General features: G+C 42.4%; 1 protein-coding gene across 5 annotated transcripts in view; it reads right to left on the reverse strand.

The window, feature by feature from the left end:
* The window catches only part of LOC311046045 (partitioning defective 3 homolog), a 361,319-nt gene that overhangs the window by 309,251 nt on the left and 28,187 nt on the right, over positions 1-23,881 (reverse strand). Inside the window, exon 1 of one of the 5 annotated variants that reach the window (XM_084058143.1) lies at positions 11,985-12,088. The exons of the other annotated variants lie outside the window; for them this stretch is intronic. Within the exon in view, the coding sequence (XP_083914269.1) occupies positions 11,985-12,047 (63 nt within the window). The 5' untranslated portion in view covers positions 12,048-12,088. Of the gene's footprint in view, positions 1-11,984; positions 12,089-23,881 lie in introns of those variants that run through there. 5 annotated transcript variants of the gene reach the window in all.

The raw sequence follows: 23,881 nt of genomic DNA on the forward strand, positions 1-23,881 counted from the left end.
AGCAAAGATTTGAGATAAAAATGTTCGCTTTAAAACAATAAATATTCAAAGAATTGCACACATTTTCACGATATTTCAAAAATAGCAGATCTAGTGCCGCGCAATTAACTTGTATATCTGGTATTTTTGAATAGCCAAAGTATAAAATAATGCTTTTTAGCTCAAATCAAAAAAATGACACAGATGCGTTCCAGGTCTCAATGGGTAAATCTGGCAAGGCTAATGCTTGGCACAAGTTCTCCGAGATGGAACCCATCTGAACAGACCTGTGATCTGGGCTGTGAACGCACACATCAAGCTGGCATTTGGAGAAGTACTTGCTCACTATTTAAATGTGAGAAGTAGTACACGCTTCTGTGAAGGCCTGCAGAGGATGTGATGTTATGTGAAGTGTAAAGTGCTTCTGGGGGTCCCTGGAAAAATATATTTTTGAATACATATACATTTTGGGGGTCCTTGACATGAAAACGTTTGAGAACCACTGATATAGCAACATACGTTTTTTTCAAATAAACTGTTTTAGAAGACATGTTGAAGAATGGCCTCGGGCCTTATAGGGTTAAATGTAATGCTGTCAAACAAACAAAAGTACTTCATCCCCCTGGCATTGCATTAAAATAAGCCTTTCAACGGAATGCGGATATTCTCTTTTTTTTTCATGATTCTATATGTTTAACCCATTGAGACCTGAAGCCGATTCTACATGTCTCCTAAATCTCAACAGCATTCTGAAAAACGTATGTTTCTATATCAGTGGTGCTCAATCTTTTTCATGTCAAGGACCCCCAAAATTATATGTTTTGGGCCGCGGACCCCCATCAAAATATTTTGTTCCAGGGACCCCCAGAAGCAAAGATTTGAGTTAAAAATGTTCGCTTTAAAAATATATATATTCAGAAGATGTGCACACATTTTCACGATTTTTCAAAAATAGCAGATCTACAAGCTCGTAGCGCGGCACTCGGTGCCGCGCTACGAGCTTGTACTGTAGATCTGCTATTTTTGAATAGCCCAAGGTGTAAAATAATGCTTTTTAGCTCAAATCTAAAAATGACACAGTTCCAGGTCTTAATGGGTTAAGAATCTGGACCCGTACTGAATCCAAGTCTTGTGAGTCGAGCTGGCCCGAGCCTTTATACTACTAAATAACAAGTCCTCATGCCCAAGACCTGCTCTTCCAGACCCATTGTATTTAAGTGGTCTCAGCTTGGAATCTGCCAAATCTTTTCTTCGGTGCCTCTGCTGCAGTTTTCAGAACAAAAAAACACAGACGGTACATTTACTCTGCTGTGAAAGACAAATCTATGCGCAATTACGCATGTGGTTACTTTGAACTTTAGCTCACCTGACCAACCTTGACAAACGATGGTATGGGTTGCTCGAGTCAAAGCAATACAAATTACCAGTGGTGGAAAGTAACTAAGTACATTTACTCAAGTACTGTACTTGAGTAAAATGTTGAGGTATGTTTAACTTTAGTGGAGTATTTCCAATTTTCTTTTTCGATTTGACTTCTACTCCACTACATCTCAGAGGCAAATATTGTACTTTTACTCCACTACAATTATTTGAAAACTTTAGTTACTAGTTACTTTGCCTTTAAATCATTATATTATAAAACATACATTAACCACTTCATCCCTATTTTATACCTAGGCTATTTGAAAATAGTCAATCTACAAGCTAACAACGCGTCGCATCGCGACGCGTTGTGAGCTTGTAGATCGGCTATTTTCAAACATTTTAGTACTTTTATTTGTGGTACTTTAAGTATATTTTTATGCCAATACTTTAGTACTTTTACTCAAGTAACATTTGACTTGTAACAGAGTATTTTTATATTGTGGTATCGCTACTTTTACTCAAGTAAAATATCCGAGTACTTCTTCCACCACTGCAAATTACTGCAGGTGAGCAAAAGCCCAAACGCTCACCACTTCAACGTAGACAATAAGGTGACTGTGCGCTGCTTGTCGACGGTTACAAATCCACCTTCAAACGTACATGCTGTTCAGTCTTATACCAGTGTGTGACCGAGGCAGGTTACACAGCAGCACACGTGCCCCCACACAGTGGGGTCAACGCAAGGTTGACGTGAGGGTAACAAAAGAGCCATTCACTCCTGGACACAGACACCACAGGCCGCTGTGCGTACCGACGTCTTCGTTTTTCATGAACAGGTTGTTCAGACATTTTAGTAGGGGTGGAATGATTTATTGATGAATATTCGACAAACCAAAGATGTTGCTACCTACAATTTGTACTAGTCGGTATAGTGATGAATCACGGAAACTTTTATTTACTGCTATTTATTTATTTATTTACTTATTTATTTTCTTCCATATTATAAAAAAAAGAAGTCAGCCTACTGTATGTTTTAACTGCTGGGCAAACGTAAGATGTTTGTTGTGATGAGCATTTATCATCATTTTGTACTTAATTACCTTATCTAGACCCTCTAGAAAAATGCGATTATGCGATCGCAGAATTTACCGCATAATCAGCAAAATGGCGCATAATTATGCGGGGGTAAAGTTTTTTCAAAAAGGCCGCATCGCATTTTTAACTCTATTCTTTGCTTCTGGGGGTCCCTGGAACAAAACATTTTGAGATGGGGGTCCGCGGCCAAATACATATCATTTTTTAGGGTCCTTGACATGAAAAAGTTTGAGCACCACTGATACAGAAACGTACGTTTTTTTTTCAGAATACTGTTGGGATTTAGAAGACACGTAGAATCGGCTTCAGGTCTTAATGGGTTAATAAGTTCAAGCATTTTCCAGCACTTTTATTCACTCTGACTCAAGCCCATTCATTCCTGACAATAGAAATAACACGTTCAAACATACAGTATAGCATGTGTGTGCACACTCACAGGCAGAATGTATGTATGTGTGCACGCCTCTGTGTGTGTGTGTGTGTGTGTGTGTGTGTGTGTGTGTGTGTGTGTGTGTGTGTGTGTGTGTGTGTGTGTGTGTGTGTGTGTGTGTGTGTGTGTGTGTGTGTGTGTGTGTGTGTGTGTGTGTGTGTGTGTGTGTGTGTGTACGAGCGTGTGCACGAGCGCGTGCACGTCTACAGACTCGACAGCCCCAGCGTTGTCCCGAGTGGCCAAACATTCCACCTAACATAAGTGCCAAGGGGAATTCAAGGCCCTGGTCTCCTGCCAACCGTCCTCCTTACTTGCCATTTAAACCCTGCTGTCTGATTTACAAGCATCCAGGTTGGTGCTGGGGCTGTGCTGCTGCACGGGGGCAAAAAGCTCAGGGTCTAGCACTTATTCATATTCAAGTTGGACAGAAGAGGAGAGGGCGAGGTGACGGGTCGTACAAACACAGCCACAGTAGGACAGCGGAGGCAGCCAAAGTTCTTTGACACTGACCCAAACCCCACCCCCCCTCTCTCTCTCTCTCTCTCTCTCTCATACTGTATACTCCCCCTTCTACAGTAGCTCCCTCATTCTCACCTCCTTTTCCGTCATTAGTTTTTGGGCCTCACTAGCGTACAGTGGTGTAAAGTAACTAAGTACATTTACTCAAGTACCGTACTTAAGTCAAATGTTGAGGTACTTTTACTTTACTGGAGCATTTCCAATTTTCAGTACTTTTTACTTCTACTCCACTACATCTCATACAGTGGTGTGTTCTAGATTTTTTTGGAGGGTATACTATATTATTCCCTGCCTCCCACACGCACGGCATGCGCACGTCTATAATTAATTTAATGCAAAAAATGCGCACGTGTGTGGCCCACACGCAATATGCTTTGTACTGATTTTCTAGTGTTTCTGATGTCTGATCACTAGGGGTGTGCCGATACACTAATTTCACCAAACGATACGATACGATATTTGGCTCACAACTTCGATACGATATCGATACGACACGCACTTTTTTTATTATGAAAATATATGGGGGAGGAAAAAAGTAAATGCAAACAAATAATTCTGTTTTTGCATTATTCAGACATGCAAACTTGTAGCTTTTCAGCTACAATAGCCGTTTTCAATCCAAATAGGGCAATAGTGTGACACCTGACCCGAAAAAAACAACAACATGTTGTCACCCTTTTCACCTCGGGGCTGTTTGCATGCCTGATTATAATGATTGTAAAAACAAATATATATATATATATATATATATATATATATATATATATATATATATATATATTTGTTTATTTTTTTCAAAACAATATTTTTTTTCCAAAACGATACCTATCGTCACGAAAACGTATCGCGATATATCGTGGGACGATATATCGGCACACCCCTACTGATCACCTGAGCTCAACCACTTCCGAGCTTGGATGCATTTTCAATGCAAAGCAAGGATTATTACCATGTAAGAGCGCAATGAATGAAGTACTCTAATCACTGCCTGGTTAAATTAATATGACACACTGAATGAATAAATACCTGTCTCCTTATCCATTCATTTTTATGTCACTAGTGAAATTGTATTTAATCGAAAACCATATAAAATGTTTTTCAAATGTTAACTGGCTGAAACATGCAGCCTGGACCCTGATCTGCGTGCTCTTATATTCTTTATTCTCGTCCGTCCTCGTCAGTGCTCGAGGCCCCGTCTCTGTGCCATCCCATCTGTTTTTCCAGCGTCTCTGTCCCCTTGCCCCTTCCTGTCACTCTCCCCTGGAAGCGGACAAACTACCGAGGCCTTCGTCAAATACAAAAAATGAAAAGGAGTAGAAGAAACAACCCCAGAGAGGAAAAGGGGAAAACTAAATAGACTTGGAGAGAACCGTTCGTTGGCTAAATGGAGAGAGAGCATCAATGGAGCAAGTTGCCTTCCTGCTAAACAACGTCCCCATTGTGGGGGAAAATCCTCGCATCAGATCAAACGGGGGCTATTTCTAAACGGCGCAACTTACTACGCTCTAAAAATAGCGTGAACTATAGCCCTGCCTACAAGGCCTAACGTCAGAGCCCAGAGAGACGCCATTAATCAGCAGGCTTTTCAAGGAATCAGCAGACTTTTAATGGAATCAGCAGACTTTTAAAAAGGAATTAGCAGACTTTTAAAGTCACTTGTACAAGTCAAAAACAGACATTGTTTGCCCACAGGGCTTTACTGCTAAAAACGATACACACTGGTCACAAGGCACTATCTAAAACTGATCAGCAAATCCCCCCCTCCCTATCAATGCAGTCTCATCCCATCTCCATAAATGCTAAGATGGACAGCAGAACCAGATCAACATTGTAAAAGGCCCTGCTAGCCGCCCACTTCCATTCTGGTCAAGTTAATAGACATGCTCAAGAACACAAACTCATAATGGATTATTAGTATGTAGGCCCTTACATAAGCAGGCCTTAGCCTCGTTTTTTTTTTTTTTAGTTTCCTTTCTTTTCTCTCATTTTAACATTATCTGTTCTTTTATCCTGTTCACTGCAACCTGAGGCTGGAGTGAACAACAAGAGGAAGGAGAGGGAAGGGTTAGGCAGGAAGAAAGAGATGAAGCGTGGGCAAGGAGGTGAGGAAGAGGGAGAGAGAACTCCTGAGCTTGCAGTTTCGCAAACACACACACACACACACACACACACACACACACACACACACAAACACACTCGCAGCGCAGTTCATCCTAACGAATGGTTCACTAAACTAGAGGCTGTGCTTTGACACTCCCAGCCCAAACCTTTTATAGGAATATTCTAAACAGATGTAGCTGCACACAATAAACAAACAAAGTGAATTAAAACATAACAGATAAACCTATACATAAATTCTACATGAAACCGCGGCGTCTCTCGCTCAGCTAGGATTGGATCTCTTCTCGTCTGCTGAAAAGGGAAAACTAAACGACTTGATCATTTCCCCGTCAAACTTCTTTCACACGTCAGCCTTTGATTTCATATTTCTGAACACCTGCGCATTTCAGAAGCGGTCGGAGGTCGTCGGCCACGAGCAGAACCTGCAGAGTTAACGTGTCTGTTGATAATATTCTCTTTTCATGTTCTTGTTCAATTTAGTGACCTAGTTTCTTAATTCACAGTATTGCTCAGGCAACCCGATTGATTTACGACCTTCTTTTTATCAGAAAGCCGAGTCATCAAAGACTCGAGGCACACCGGAGCTCGCTGCTCTAATCAGCTGTGGGTGTTTCAGTCAATTTGTCAACATAATTGCAGTTATGTGCAAATATACACAAATAAAGACAAAAATGGAATAAATCATAAACTGTCGCTAATGCTGTTAACATTGTCGTCTCCAGCGTTTAAGTTTACATTAGGCACCGGCTCCGAAAGGGCCCAGGGAGTGTCTTGGTGGTATAAAGCAGTGGTTCTCAACCTGTGGGTCGGGACCCCCAGGGGGGGTCGCCACATGATTTTGAGGGGGGTCCCCAGATGACAGTGAAAAAAAGGGGGGAAAAAGTGTAATAATAAAAAAATGAAAGTAATTAAAAGTAAAGAAAATAAATGAAAGACCAGAAAGAGGCAAACATTGTGAAAATAGCAGATCTACAAGCTCGTAGATCTGAATATATATCTGTGGAACCATTTCAGACGAAATGTAATGCTTCAACTCCTACAAGTCCAAGTGCTTTTCTGGGTGGGGGGGGTCCCTAGTTCTAATATGATTATTTTGGGGGGTCCCCAGTTCAAATATGATTATGTTGTCGCGGCCTGAACAAGGTTGAGAACCACTGGTATAAAGGGGTATGAAGCTACCAGGTATTGAAACTGTAATACCCCCAGTAGGCCTATAACCACCAGGAGAGGCACGGGCAGACGTGATCAAAAAGTGTGCCGTGCCTCTCTATCAATGAATCCAATTCAATCAGCTTCCAGTCGCGGCCGCGCCACTAATCGTCTTACAGCCGGTGGTGGGAGAGAGGAGTTAAATCACATTGTCTGAGAGGCCCCGACAACGCTGTCCTGACCTTCACACACGCTGTGTTAACTAAGTGAAGCTAGATCAATAAGATAAAGAGTGTGAATCAATGGCAGCGTGGCGGAAATGCAGGGAGAGAGAGAGATAGAGAGAGAGAGAGGAGTGTGAGAAAGAGAAGTCGTTTTCATGCCCAGAGAGAGAGAGAGAGAGGTGGGGGACTTCACCCACTCTGTGTGAGAAACACAAAGCGACAAAGGTAACTCTGTGTGTGTGTGTGTGTGTGTGTGTGTGTGTGTGTGTGTGTGTGTGTGTGTGTGTGTGTGTGTGTGTGTGTGTGTGTGTGTGTGTGTGTGTGTGTGTGTGTGTGTGTGTGACAGAGGCCTATGTCAGCAGTATGGTAGCTGTGTGAGAAGCTAAAACGGAGCTTGGCAGGGTTCCTCACAGTGAACACTGTGGGTGTGTGTGTGTGTGTGTGTGTGTGTGTGTGTGTGTGTGTGTGTGTGTGTGTGTGTGTGTGTGTGTGTGTGTGTGTGTGTGTGTGTGTGTGTGTGTGTGTGTGTGTGTGTGTGTGTGTGTGTGTGTGTGTGCGTGCGTGTGTGCGTGCGTGTGACGTCTGTGTGACCTGCCCAGGCGGCCTCATATTAACTTGCCTGTTTGACCTATTATAGACAAGTCTAATCGAAACACATGGAATATTCATCACTGCTGTGATACTGCTGCACGTTTGAAACCGACTAACATAACCTAAGCTACTTCTTAAAGCTAGTTGTCCCCGGCACACAGTGAAACCACACACGCAGGCAGCCCGCTAAAACACTTAACACACACACACACACACACACACAGTGATGGCCAGGGTTAACTACTGGGGGGCCAATATTTCCCCCACTGGGGAACGGTGCTAATGTTGCCCCAGATTCTATTCGCAGCATGGTTTGTTTTAACCCTATGGGACCACCTCCGTGTCATATTAATATTCTATAGAGCAGTGGTTCTCAAACCTGTTCATGTCAAGGACCACCAAAATGATGGTTTTTTTGGGCTGCGGACCCCCTGAGAAAAAAAAAAGTTTTTGTCAGGGATTTTTCAAAAATAGCAGATCTACAAGCTCATAGCGCGGCACTCGGTGCCGCGCTATGAGCTTGTAGATCTGCTATTTTTGAAGAGCCAAAGTATAAAATATAGTTGAAGTGGTTAAAATGACTGTAACGCACTATTAACTAATTTTGCTGGGGACCCCCTGGTACCCCCCAAGGACCCCTGGGGGTCCCCGGACCCCACTTTGAGAACCAATGCTATAGATGTATGACTATTCTATAGATTTGTGTCCCCCTAAATGCACCTACTCTAAACACCAGACCCAGACTCTTATCACCGACACACAACAGGGCCATTCGTCTGCTCATGAACAGCTGCAAGCGCCGATTCAAAAGCACAAATCTGTCCGTGAAAACTACTATCAATGTTGCCCACTGTTACCCAAACCACAGTAGGGCTGTCAAACAAATATTCCATATTCGAATATTGGGAAAATATGTATATTCGAATATGAAAATTAATATTCAAATAAAAGAAATAATTAAAAAAAACGTTTTTAATATGTTTATTTGACAGGGACAATACATAAAACAATGTATGAAGTTATAAGAACAAAAAAATATATGTTTTATTGGATCCGAGCACTCGATACATTGTTTTTTTGTACTGTTTCTGTCCAAAAAAAAATGTGGGGAAATAAAAAATGAAAAGAAATGAATATATGTTTTCATAATAATAATATTTGAATATATTCGAATATCTGCACATTTTTAATACCAATATTCAAATATCATTTCTGGGGAAAGTTGACAGCCCTAAACCACAGTGGTTTTGAAAAGACTGTTGCTGAAATATTCAGGTTGCCATTGGCACACATCCGCTCGCTAACAGCAGACACATCTAAGCAAACAAGCCAACAGGAATCTAATCAGTCTAATGTTCAACAAACGAAGGCTGTTTTTTTTTATCAGGGCAAATTACACATTTTAATTTCATTAAGCATGCTGTGAAGGTATGGGCGCTGAGCTGAACACAAGACTCATTTTCACTCGGAGACAAAGTGCATTACCCTGGGGCTTTATTATTATTGCTTTATTATGGCAGGTAATTCCTCGTGTCTGTTTTACTAAATTGGAATTCCAGGTGGGCGGGGTTAACCAGTATGAGGGTAGTTTAGATAGTGTCAGAAAGGTTGTCAACCACATAAGAGTATTAATCAATTGGCTTTTCAACAAGTCTAAACCTCCCGGTATTCATCGTCTTTGTGGCAAACCCCAACCATCCGGTATTCAATGCAGGTTTAAACGTGCGCTATACCAACAATGATTTGCAACAACCATTTGGCCCAGGTCTATAAGCAGGGGTTGCCAGATCTGCTTATTATAATTTCCCCGCAAGATTTTATTTGAAAATAGCCGATCTACAAGCTCACAACGCGTCGCATCGCGACGCGTTGTGAGCTTGTAGATCTGCTATTTTCAAATAGCTGATGTATATGTTCAAGAGCTCACGTGGCCCATAGTCGCTTATTTTGGGCTGGGTTTCCTAGACCTGGTTGCTTGTTTCTCTCACAGAATCTGGCAACACTGTCTATAAGACATTAATTCGCACAAATAAAACGAAGAGTCTGTAGCCTGTTTCCCTGCTAAAAGAAAGAAAAAACATTTGTTCTGACCAAGTCAACCCACAAACCTCCTGACACGACTCGAGTGTCATTGGCTAAAGTAAACTCCACACATTTCCAAAACTATCAAGTCTTTCCAATAACCTAAGGACTAAAGTTCCCCGTTAAGACTTTCAAACCCCATCTCTACTTTATAAAGCAGTCAATTATTTACACAAAAATTAAAAAAAAGACCCAACAGTGAGCCAACGGAAAACAGGAAAGGCATCAAATTAGTGCCGAGACGAGTTTGTGTTTTGGGTCAGTCCTGGGGAGGAATCAGGGGTAAGCAAATTGGAGCCACACGTCAGAGAAGCGTCTCAGATTACTGCTGGTTGTGTCTGCCTGCCAAGAGTTTTCCCCTGATGTGCCTTTCTCCTGGTCCCCAACCAAAGGGGGAGGAGAACAAGAGAACCATCCAGAAGCTCTTTATTGTATAACAGCCTTATTGACTTAATAAGACTTAAGAATTAAGTCAAATCCCTGAGTCAAATCCCCTTCTTATGTACAAACATGCTTGGCCAATAAACGCGACTCGGCCCGTCATATCGAGAACTTCACACCCAGATGCCTGGATCAGACTTTGGCACCGTTCCGCGTCAGCCAGAATGATAGTCGGATAAAACACAAAAAGGACCAGCGACGAGTATTCATGGGGGTGAAACCTCCACAGTTGAATGGCAGCAAAATAAGAGCATTTAAGCTAAAATGAAAAGCCAGGAAGTCCAAACAAACAAGCGGGAGAACTAGCACTAGCCAGGGTTTAAGTTTTTGCCCATCGGCAAACCTTCCCATAGTTACACAAGCTACTGTAAGGGATTAAGCTCTTTTACAAAGTCTGATATTATTATTGAACGTGTCAATTCAGTGTGGGCTTTGCTGTTTCTAAAGACAGTTATGACTATAATAGGACATGTTGTGACATGAGATAAATAGAGTGGCAAGAGAGAGAGAGAGGGACGCGATTGAGAGAGTCTGGCAAACAGACAAATAAACATAAGTCATGGGGGAGAAGGAGAAAGGACGTAAACTCAAGAGGAAGGCAGACAGACTGACAAACAGAGAGACATGAAAGAGACAAAGCACCAACACAAAGAGACAAGAGTCAAGAGGTCCCTGGCAAGATATCGAACAACACTATGAGGGCTGTCATCCACCACAACTGGCCTGCTTTAAGCAGACAACAGGAGCTGCTTTAAGCGCACACACACACACACACACACACACACTTGTCTTTGTACCATGTGTATGAATGTGTACTGTTGTCCTTGTATCATGTGTACTGTTGTCCTTGTATCATGTGTACTGTTGTAAGGGAGTGCATTACCAAAAATGCATGGAGGACGTAAGTGTACATGCATGTCTATAATCTAGTCATACCATATTTTTACCATAAGTACGAGGCAGAACACATTTTGTTAGAAATTGTCGTAACGAGGCGACAGAGGACACGATGGAGATACATTTAGAAAGGGGCGATCAGTAGAGCACAAATCTCTGCCAGGAGGTATTCCCTAATAATAATAATAGCGATGCATGCAGTTACATTTCTGCCTATAATATAGCCATGAACGAGTAGCGCAGCACACGATTACCGATTTGTACATCATTGTATCTACTGTCTGCCTCCCTCTCTCTCACTCATACACATTCATTGGGTCTAAGGGGCTCACGATCTAATAGGGTTGGACAGGTGGTGTCACGGTGGCCACAGTGTACATGTCAGATGTTGCTCAGCAGTTGCTTAGGTTATGCTCAGTTGCTTAAGTTATGCTCAGTTGCTTAAGTTATGCTCAGTTGCTTAAGTTATGCTCAAGGGGTTCGAGTACACACCGTTGGAAAAGTAGAGGAATCATTGTCAGCGTACAGAAGAAATACGACCACACTTGTACCATACACATGGTTAGGATAGTATCACCTCCTCTGTGGGGGGGGGGGGGGGGGGGGGGGGGGGATTTTCTCAATGACCCAGAATTTTAGAGAGGTAGCAGAAACATGTCTTGCCTGAACATAATGGCCATCCATTGCCAATCGCAGCCTCGTTATAACGTTTGGTTTAACCCGAGAACACCATTAGAGGAATTTAGCATTTAAACATCATGTGAGGTGTTATTGAAATAATTACGTGTTGGTGCTGTATTTTCTGTGTGGGTGTAAAAAGCTTTTGGTGTCCAAAGAGTTGAAGAAGGCTGGGTTAAACATCCAGGACAGCGTTAGTGGGTTTTTGTCAATGTTTGTTGTTGTTGCACCTAATAAATAACTAAAAGACAATAACCGTTTTCCTTTGGGACCCTTATCTACAAAACTGCCCAAGTTTTAGAAAAATAAAACATGCGTGCACACATTTTCTCAAACCAAGCGACAGTATAAAAACAAATGCACACCCAACTATAGCATTACTACATAGCATACAGTGTTGTGTTGTAGCATACCTGACTGACTCTGAGTGACTCCACCCTGAGTCTCTTCTTCAGTGCATAATGGTGTTTCCACATCGTATCAACACCTTCAAAAACACACACACACACACACACACACACACACAGACACACGTACACGACTACATGCTGCTGCAGACTCCTGTGGCAACTACAGCAGTATTGGATTGGATGCTATTGAAGGAGTGTGTGTGTGTGTGTGCGTGCATATACAAAGGACTGAGAGCAATGATACGCTTGTGTAGGTTTGCATGTAAGGGAGTGTGTGTGTGTGTGTGTGTGTGTGTGTGTGTGTGTGTGTGTGTGTGTGTGTGTCTAAGAGAGAGATGGTACATGTGCCTGTCCACGTGTAGAGAGAGAGTGTGTGTGTGTGTGTGTGTGTGTGTGTGTGTGTGTGTGTGTGTGTGTGTGTGTGTGTGTGTGTGTGTGTGTGTGTGTGTGTGTGTGTGTGTGTGTGTGTGTGTGTGTGTGTGTGTGTGTGTGTGTGTGTGTGTGTGCGTGCGTGCGTGCGTGTATATGTATGTGTGCGTAGCTCCAGGTCCTTAATGAGGACGCTCGTTGCAACATGATCGTTCTCCTCCTATACTTCAGCAGAGGAGGAGCGGATCGAATCGCCCAGGCTCGTTTGTCATCGATACTCCACGTCACAATGCCTGAGCCCCGTGTACAAGCTCCTCAGTCAGGTTAATGAACAGAGGAGAATCACATTGATACGGGAACTGCCACCGCAAAAAGCTACCAACACACGTCATTCATAACACAATGTTTAGACAGTAATCTATCGGGCAGCTTAATATCTTTATGTCGAACGAAGCTCGTTGGGACCGAGTTCTCCCCCATTCACACTCAACACAATGACTAAACAGGCCACAGAAACAGCATGATATCATAGAAAACGTTCACGGTAATAAATACGATTAATCAAAAACAACACCTGCGGGCAGCTTGGCCCATCCCGACACTTCAATGTGAAGGCAAACAATAAGGTTGGATAGGGATCAAGTATAGTGTTACACACAACTTTGACATACAAGTGCATGTCATTGATCTGAGAAACACAATTACAACCGCATGGGAGTCTGCGTTATATCGCAGCTCATAACGATAAACCACTCACATAGTGTTAAAAACCAATACCTATATGTGCTCTATAGCAGTGGTTCTCAAACTTTTTCATGTCAAGGACCCCAAAATTGACACTTATTAGCCCGCGGACCCCCATTTCAAAAGATATGCCAGGGACCTCCATAAGAGAAGATTTTTTTTACGGCTCTAGCAGTGAGTGATTCTCAACCATTTTAATTTCAAGGACCCCCAGTTTGACATGCATTAGGCTACAGACCCCCATTTAATGGCATTTCTATCACTTGGACCGCAATTTATATTGTAAAATCTATGTCAATTTAACTCTGAGAGTGTACAAATGGAACCAAATGGACCCGTTAGGGTCCATTTGGTTCCATTTGTACACTCTCAGAGTTACAGACCCATAAGGGTCCATTTGGTGCCTAATCTATCAATTAGCTGGGGACCCCCTGGAACTCCCTCAAGGACCCCTAGGGGTCCCCGGACCCCACTTTGAGAACCAATGCTCTATAGTATGAGCCCTAGTAGATAGCTTTGCATATCAGCCTACTGTACTGATATGTCTGGTTATACATCTATGTTCAATGAATGGTCTAAAAGACTAAAACTGGGTGGGAACTAGAAACCACTCAGAAATGTAAAGAAAGTAATCGCATCCCAGAAACCAACGCAAAGACTTGCTAGGTTTGTTACCGCTGGTTTACCTCCGGCATCAAAACCCATTCAATTGATTTAGATCTCCCCAGCCAGACGTATCGGTAGGTGGAGATCTACGATAATCCGGCTACACAAAACTACCTTCAAAGTACAAAGATGTGAAAGTGATACACACACATACCGGTACGGGTCACAATGCAGATCAGAGAGTTGAGGAAATCGCAGAAAACTGCCTTAAAGTCAATTTAGAGTTTTTCTTTGCACGCTATGTTAGTTGATGTGATCCGAGTGCTCCTAATAATACACAACTCCACCATGTGGTATCTGGTAAAACAAAAGGTAAAACAATAGCACAAAATGTGACCCATACTGTTTGAGCCAAGTCTGAAACGCTAACATAAATGATTGCATAAGGTTGGTAAGTTCACTTGAGGCACTTTAGCACCGCACAGTATAGCAAGTTCTACCAGGTTGACTGTCATGACAAGAGTTTTCTGGAGGCTAAGTGGCTGGAGGATATCCTATCTGTCAGCGGAGGAAGACATACACAGACAGACTAATCAAACAAACTGGTCCAGCCAAAAAGAAAACCAAAAGACTTCCTCGGCACTCCCGACCCGACCTGTTTTATGTTCTTCACACAGTTGTTCAAAGAATCTCCGCGGGTGTAGATCACCCGAGATTAGGCTTGCGATGTTCTAAGGAGGAAACTCATGGAAGCCCCGAAGCCTCTCGTTGCGACCTACTGTGAATGTATCTGATTACCAAGTCAGATAGGGCAAGTCTGGAAAGTTTTATTCCAAAAATGACACGACAGATATTTTGAAAACATTGGCGCCCCAACTCTTTAGGATGTTGGGTTACTAGATATCAGTCACCATCTGAAATAGATTTCCTTCTGTGAAATACTGATGAATTTCATTTTGGAGTGAAACTACTACGAACGGGATGACAACGAGGTTCCCATATTCTTCAATTATTTCTATTTGAGGACTATTTTCATGACACATGGCCCAGTTTCCGGCACCCACATCCATCGGTGCTTATGTGCAAAGGTACTTTTTACTATTAAACTACTTTACCAATGTAATGCGTCCGTGGCTACCTCAAACTCATGCCCGCCTCATTTACGCATGTTCATGTATTCCATGTTGCATTTCTTTCTAGGTTTTTCCATCCACAATATGAACTGTATGAGAGATGCAAGGCTAGCAGCACAATATGATGAGAGAGAGGGAGGGAGGGAGGTTTATTTAGCAATTTGTGGTCAACCACACTGAAATTAAACATTGCAATGCTCAGCAAAACATATGAAAAGTGTTAAAATGTATCAGAGTATCCGATGAACATAGCAAGTGCCCTTAGCGTGTAGATCCGTTTAAGATGCATGTAGCAGTTTGGAAAGAAGCTATTCTTGACACTGCCCATTGAGCATTTAACCATTTAAATCCGGGAACATCTGTCATTTTAAGATTTCGTATACAGTATATACATTTTTAACTCAAATCTTTGCTTCTGGGGGGGGGGGGGGGGGTCCCTGGAACAAAATATTATGAGATGGGGGGGTCCACGGACAAATACATATCATTTTGGGAGTCTTTGACATGAAAAAAGTTTGAAAACCACTGATATAGCAACACTTTTTTTTCTTTGATTTAGAAGACATTTATAGAATCGTTCCAAAGCAAAGATTTGAGTTAAATATGTTTGCTTTAAAAAACATATAGGCCTATATTCAAAGATTTCACGATAAAAAAATTAAAAAAATACTACAAGCTCACTCGGTGCCGTGCTACGAGCTTGTAGATCTGCTATTTTTGAATATCCCCAAAGTATAAAATCATGGCTATAGCTAAACATCTAAAATGACACAGTATGCCTCCCCGGATAGAATGGGTTAACATGCTGTGTAAATACCAAGGCAACACAGCAGCACTTTATGCGTGGGGTTGTGTCACTTTGAGTGTTCCTCTCTGGACTCTCTAGCCATAAATTGTACACCAGATAAGACTACAGTGCTACAGCTATTCTATATGGATGTTCGCACAGTGGCTCTTGTTATGCCAACATCAAACTGTGACACATCCCAGACATGCCCTCTTCTTCTTAGCAGGCTCCGTTCCTGTGACCGAAGCCATGGAGACTAGTGGCATCATCCTCATCATCAACATCATTATCAGCCTGCAGCTTCCTGGAGGCTGCTGGGAATTCACAGCTCAGCCAGAGAGAGAGAGAGAGAGAGAGAGAAAGTGCGAGTGAGTGAGTGAGTGAGTGAGTGAGCGTGCACGTGAGTGCGCGCGCAATATGTCCAACTCTGGAGCTCAGCTGGAGCGATTAACTACCCTCGACATCGTTGAGGGGAGAAGGCAATCTAATCCATTTAGTATTGGGGTTTTATTTCCCTGTATCGAGACAGATTAGGAGGAGAGCTCGGAGTGAGAGAGTGGAAAGGGTAGAACACAGAAGAGGAACAAAATACACATGGGAGAGAGAGAGAGAGAGAGAGAGAGAGAGAGAGAGAGGGGCTATATGTAGAGAAGGAAAATATGAAATGAGATTCTGTAACAGACAGATGTGTTGATGGAAATGATGATGATAACACTATTATTATTGACTGTGTGTGTGTGTGTCTGTGTGTGTGTGTGTGTGTGTGTGTGTGTGTGTGTGTGTGTGTGTGTGTGTGTGTGTGTGTGTGTGTGTGTGTGTGTGTGTGTGTGTGTGTGTGTGTGTGTGTGTGTGTGTGTGTGTGTGTGTGTGTGTGTGTGTGCAATAGACAGATGTGTTGATGGAAATGATGATGATAACACTATTATTATTGACTGTGTGTGTGTGTGTGTGTGTGTGTGTGTGTGTGTGTGTGTGTGTGTGTGTGTGTGTGTGTGTGTGTGTGTGTGTGTGTGTGTGTGTGTGTGTGTGTGTGTGCCTGCATGTGTGTGTGTGTGTGTAAGGGAGGGGAGGAGGCTGGCAGATCAAACAAGGCTCTGAAATAAATCTACAGTATATGAGAAGGAGAGCAGCGCTGAACTGAAACCAGTTCTGGGATAGAAGGCAGCCTGGGGGACATTCTCACAGAGAAAACATTGCACTTGCATCATCATGTGCACAAAAACACAAGAGCACAACTTATATATAATCTATGGCCGTCAGACGTCACTGCTTCAGCGTACACACAGAAATAAAACTAAATCACACGTTCAAGGGGATTCAATTAAACATGAAACGGTGAGCAAGATAAGAATTCATATCAGACATGATTATGTCTATGTATGTTTAATGCTCACAAACTGCCTTATGAAAGTATAAGAGCTCCTTGTGTTTTGGTGTAATCTGTGTATAAGAGGTGCAATGTTTACAACTATTACTGTCCAACGTAATAATTCAAAGTTCAAAGAATGTTGGGCATCAGGGTTGACCATCAGTATAAAGAGGGAGTATCCTACTGGTTGCCTAGACCAGTGGTTCTCAAACTTTTTCATGTCAAGGACCCCCAAATTGACACTTATTAGCCCGCGGACCCCCATTTCAAAAGATATGCCAGGGACCCCAATAAGAGAAGATTTTTTACGGCTCTAGCAGTGATTCTCAACCATTTTAATTTCAAGGACCCCCAGTTTGACATGCATTAGGTTACGGACCCCCATTTCATGGTATTTCTATCACTTGGACCGCAATTTATATTGTAAAACTATGTCAATTTAACTCTGAGAGTGTACAAATGGAACCAAATGGACCCGTTAGGGTCCATTTGGTTCCATTTGTGCACTCTCAGAGTTACAGACCCATAAGGGTCCATTTGGTGCCTAATCTATCATTTAGCTGGGGACCCCCTGGAACTCCCTCAGGGACCCCTGGGGGTCCCCGGACCCCACTTTGAGAACCAATGGCCTAGACAGTGCAAAGACCTACAACCTATGCTCCTACTGAGCGAGGAGGATCTAACATCAAATCCGTCTGTCTTGCATATCTTTCCTCTCTCTGCCCTTGGTTTTCTGTCTCTTTACACACTCCTGTGTGAAATAAATGATTAAATATACAAACAAAATATCCTCTGCTCCAAAATACTAATAAAAATGCCAAAAGTTTAATCTTCAGAAAGAGAGAGATTCTGAGAATCCTGTTCATAACAGATTCAACCCCTTGTGGGCCAAAATCCCCTTCCTTGTTGAAATATCACCAATACACCGATTCACAACCACAGTGCCATAATGTTATCATAATAAGATCAATACCATAACAAACAAAAGGGAGCAATTTCCATTTAACCCATTAAGACCTGGAACTGTGTCATTTTTAGATTTGAGCTAAAAAGCATTATTTTACACATTGGGCTATTCAAAAATAGCAGATCTACAAGCTCATAGCGCGGCACCGAGTGCCGCGCTATGAGCTTGTAGATCTGCTATTTTTGAAAAATCGTGAAAATGTGTGCAAATCTTTGAATATATATATTTTTAAAGCAAACATCTTTAACTCAAATCTTTGCTTGGGGGTCCGCGGCCATATACATATCATTTTGGAGGTCCTTGACATGAAAAAGATTGAGCACCACTGATATAGAAACATACGTTTTTCAGAATACTGTTGAGATTTAGGAGACATGTAGAATCGGCTTCAGGTCTCAATGGGTTAAGGATCAAAATGTTATATATCAGTTATTATTATTAGCTAATAGTGATGGCTATATATACACATTCAAGACTGTTTTGTGTTGTATCCTTTTGACAGAATATGTACATACTGTATGTTCATGTACCAGTAAATTCTATTGTGTTGTTAATAAAATCAATCAACCATTATCATTTCTTACCCTCTTACCCAACTGCCCTGTCTGAATCAGAGACATGGTTTACTGCTTGGTCTGATTACCTTGACCTGGCTAATGTCAACAGTGAGCAGTGCAGCTTTAAATATAGAGCCCCCACAAACCACGTTGGACAGTGACCTTGGTTTTCAGCCAGTGTACTAGTGTGTGTGTGTGTGTGTGTGTGTGTGTGTGTGTGTGTGTGTGTGTGTGTGTGTGTGTGTGTGTGTGTGTGTGTGTGTGTGTGTGTGTGTGTGTGTGTGTGTGTGTGTGTGTGTGCGCGCGTGCGCATATGCCAAGAGCCAATCTGTCTGTCAGTTTAAGAGAAGTTAACTCTTGCCGTCCAGACAGGGTTTCAACGGGGTTTTTCCCAGCCGTTACTCAGGTCAACCTTACTTCGCCGCTCGGGGTGGCGCAGTGGTCAAATTCCTGTCCACCACCGGAGACTATAGGCCGGGTGTCCATGCGACCACACGTGGCCATGTTTGTGGGACGGAAGCCAGATGGGGGGGGGGGGGGATATTTGTCGCTGCACCAACACCACCTGGGGGGGCAGCACCTGTCAGCAGGGGGTGTTGAACTGTGAGGAGAAGGGTGTTTCTCCACACATCATGATACGACGTCCTCCTGGTGAAGGTACTCACTGGCAGGTGAACCAGAAGGGGTCAGCAGTGACAAAACTAGTTAACTGGCAAAAACGTTTATAAACGTTTTTGAGAATTTAGTTATTGCCTGCCTAAAATGTTTATAAACGTTTTTGGCAAAAAAAAAAAATTTTACGAAAAAAAAACATTCTAAAATTATTCTTTATTTTTGTTTTTTTTTTCGTTTTTCCATTCGTCACAAAGAACCAGGAGATAACATTTTCCAAAAAGTTGCTGCTCCATTCACTTCAATGTTAAAAAATAAACAGACAAAAATGTATTGAATGTTTAAGAAACTACACAAAAGTGCATGGGGAATTCAGGAATTGGCATAAGGAGGAATTGGGAGAAAAAGGTGGGAAAAGTATTGTCAACTCAGAAAAAGAAAAGAAAAAGGTTTTCCTTACTTTACTCTCTCTCTCTCACGCACACACACACACACATCAGTGTTTGACACACCTTCACTCCCTTCCTATCGCACGCACAAACCTGTCTCCCACAGATGTGAGTGTACCCACTCAAGCATGCTGTGCACACACTCTCAATACGTGATGCAACAAATGATGGGGCGCACACACACACACACACACACACACACACACGTATTTTGAAACTCCTATATGGGATTTTTATGCTGGTTTAAAGGACCACTTCTCCCATTTTCAACCTGTCTTCATATAATTGGTCCTCTCAAATGCTCATTATAATATGGCACCTGCTCACTCCGTGTCTCTCAGAGGAGGGCTGTGGCTAGTTCAGAAACCTGCATACCAGTGATGTCATTGGATTTACTTGCAAGATGATTAAAGCTAAGGTTTGAAAAGGTGTAAATTTCTCCTTTAATATAAAAGGGAAACCACAAGCAGCATCACATCCTGTGATGTGTGAAGACCCGACTAAACACACCTCGGATGAACACAAGGGCGTTTTATACCGCCAGTCACCTCACACTCCTTTCACTCCCCCCCTCTGAAGGCAGCTGGAGGTCAGCGCACAGCACTGACAGTGTTGCCAGATTCTGTGAGAGAAACAAGCAACCCAGGTCTAGGAAAACCAGCCCAAAAGAAGCGACTATGGGCCACACGAGCACTTTAACATATACATCAGCTATTTGAAAATAGCAGATCTACAAGCTCACAACGCGTCGCGATGCGACGCGTTGTGAGCTTGTAGGTCGGCTATTTTCAAATAAAATATTGCGGGGAAATTATAATAAGCAGATCTGGCAACCCTCGATCACTGACCTCTCGGTACTTCCAAATGTCACAATTCTCGGAATAAAAAGCGACTTTGACACACGCACTGCCTCTGATCCACTTATGGAGGGCCAGTGTTATGCAATGCAAGGATTTAGGATATACTGTTGTAGGAGAGGATTTTGGAGGGACGGGGTGGGGGGGGGGTAATGTAGTAGTAGCAACAATTGGTCAATGGGCTGACGGAGGCGCATGGGATTATTCTGGTGTCCCACACGGACAGATGGGAGTCCACGTGGATGGTTTATACTTAGGTGCACGTCGTGCACGCAAAATAGCCGATCTACAGGCTCGCAGTGTGCCGTGAACTTGTTAGAGCGGCCTCTCGTTAGCGTGCAACACCACGTGCAAGGACGCATATCGTTGTTGTCGGGCAAGAACCTCTTATTTGAACTTGTCTGCCTTTAATTGATAGTGTACAGTGGATATGGACAGGACACAGGGAGAGAGAGAGAGATGGGGAGAGACATGCAGCAATTTTTCTTTCGTAAATTAACGCACTACTTGATCATAATACTTGGCCCTTAAAATCGTTCTGCTTTTATGGCCTAACGGTCTGGAACAGGCTCCCATTACATATAAGACAGGCAACGACGATAGATAGCTTTAAAAGCAAGCTCAAGACCCACTGATTTACTCTTGCTTTTAGTGGCTCCCTGTAAATATAGACTTAGTATATTACATCTTTCAATAGGTAGAGTCTGTGTGGTTCCTTATTGAAATGTGTACCTATATAGGTGACAGGTAGTCCCGTTCCCTGTAAATGTAGATATAGGCCCAATACATTTTTTTAATAAGCCTAGAGTCTGTAATCCTTCTAAAGTGATGCAGTGATGTTATGTTCTTGCCATTTTCTTGTATCGTTTTAATTTTGATCTTGCCTCCATCTAATTTGTTCTTGATAATGTTTTTGATCTTATTGTTTTTAATCTAGTTTTATTGTACAAAAGGCCCTCAATTGCATTGACAATCGAGGTCAATGTGACATGTGCGCTGATTAGCACAGGTGCTTCTCGCACCTGTGCTAATCAGCGCACATGTCACATTGACCTCGATTGTCAATGCAATTGAGGAGCACCTGTGCTAATCAGCGCACATGTCACATTGACCTCGATTGTCAATGCAATTGAGGGCCTTTTGTACATTTATATTGTGTTATTTTTCTTTTTTTATGTAAAGCACTTTGGGCTGCATCTTATGTCTTGAAAGGTGCTTTACAAATAAAGTTTATTACTATTATTATTAAATTACTACAGTGTCACACAAAAGTAGCAGATATACAAGCTCGAAAAGCGGCGCGAAGCGACGCGTTTCGAGCTTGTATATCTGCTACTTTTGATATTTTTGAATTTGAATCCCGAAATGTAACAGTTTTGGACATATGAGGTTTCCACCCGACAGACACGATATATATTGTACAGAGAGACAGACAAAGACACACCGCAGAGTACAAAAGGCACCAGCAAATCATGTGACAGCTCAAGTGAGCGCAGACAGAACTTCCATTGGCAGTGTGTGTGGATCAGATTACCGCCGTGGGGATGGAAAAAGGCAGAAATGAGAAGAGGTATTTGTGGCGGCTGGGATATGTCCTATTATAACAGCAGAGGAAGACTATAGGCACTGCCAAGACAATAGCTCAACTGCTCCAGTGGGATACTGAATGTATGTATGAGTGTGTGCGTGCGTGCGTGCGTGTGTGCGTGCGTGTGCGTGCGTGCGTGCGTGCGTGTGTGTGTGTGTGTGTGTGGCCAGCAGGAGGAGATACGGGCACATAATTAATGCGCACACACACACACACACACACACACACACACACACACACACACACACACACACACACACACACACAAGGACCAGCAGTCAAACAGACACACTAAGTATTTAGATACAAATATATTATCTACACATTTTAACGCAAACACACACAGCAAAATGGGTACATTTTTACACTCAGTTAAATTAACACAAATTAACACAGACACACATTTGGTCTACGCACTAGTAGTGAGGCTGCAAAAAGCTACAGATGCAATCAAACTCACATAACACACACACACACACACACACACACACACACACACACACACACACACACACACACACACACAAACGTAACTTTCCTCAGAAATGATATTCGAATATTTTCGATTATTATTATTATTATTATTATTATTATTATTATTATTTTTAATTGTTTTAAAGAAAGTTTCTTTTTTTGTTTATTTGACAGGGACAATACAAAAAACAATGTATCAAGTTCCAATATCCAATAATACATTGTTCTTTGTAGTTCCTGTCAAATAAACATGACATTCTTTTAAATTAATTTCCATATTCGAATATACATATTTCGAATATTAATTTACCAGCCCTAACACACACACACCCACACACACACGTAACTAGGGAAAGCTGCAAAAAGCTACGACTAGACTCAACCAAACGCACACACACACACACAATCGTAGGCTTGGTGTTGGTTCATGTCTCAGGAGCAGAGCTGCAGAGTCGAGGTGTGGCTTGTGGACCCGAGTGTCAGGATCCTCAGGGACGACACAGTGACATGTACAGACACATGAGCAGATATAAGACAGGCCCACACAGGTACAAGACGAGGACAGTCAGCGAGGACTATCATCACCAGACAGTCACTCTTATAAATATATGGACACACTTCACACAACAGAGTTGACTTAGTTAACCCATTATGTGTGCGTGCATGTGCATGTTGAGAACGTCAATTCATCCTCACACGCACACACACACACACACACACACACACACACACACACACACACACACACACACACACACACACACACACACACACACACACACACAGGTATAAGCACTTAAAACTAGTATGGTCGTACTGGTATTCTAAAGAGGAGACTTTTCATTTGAAAACAAAACCAATGATCAGGTCTTGAACCAGGTATCGAACTACGCCTGGGGCCTGATTCTCTTGCCGTTCACTCGAAGTACGGGTGCAAGAGTTAATCAAACTATTATTGATATTATCGACAATAAAGAATCAATAATTGATAATCCTGCTACAAATGCATGAGATCTCTGTGTACGTATGTGCGTCTGAGTGTGTCACCACCAGTGTATCTCGAGGACCACCGGAGCGATTTACTTCGAACCCGCCGTGCGTACCGCAGAGGACCCGAAATTCACAAAAACTGATAACGGCTGATCTATAACCCACCTCGCATCACCATGGGTTGTGACCTTGTAGATCTGCTATTTTCACTATTTTTGCATGACACCATTGTGCGACGAGGTATAAAATAGAGCTTAAGTGGCAAATCGTTTCGTTGATATGTGATTTAACCCATTGAGACCTGGAACGCATCTGTGTCATTTTTTTATTTGAGCTAAAAAAGTATTATTTTACACTTTGGCTATTCAAAAATAGCAGATATACAAGCTACTAGTCTC

Source organism: Gymnoscopelus microlampas (genome assembly GCF_963454915.1).
Source record: "Gymnoscopelus microlampas genome assembly, chromosome: 5".
NCBI lineage: Eukaryota > Metazoa > Chordata > Actinopteri > Myctophiformes > Myctophidae > Gymnoscopelus > Gymnoscopelus microlampas.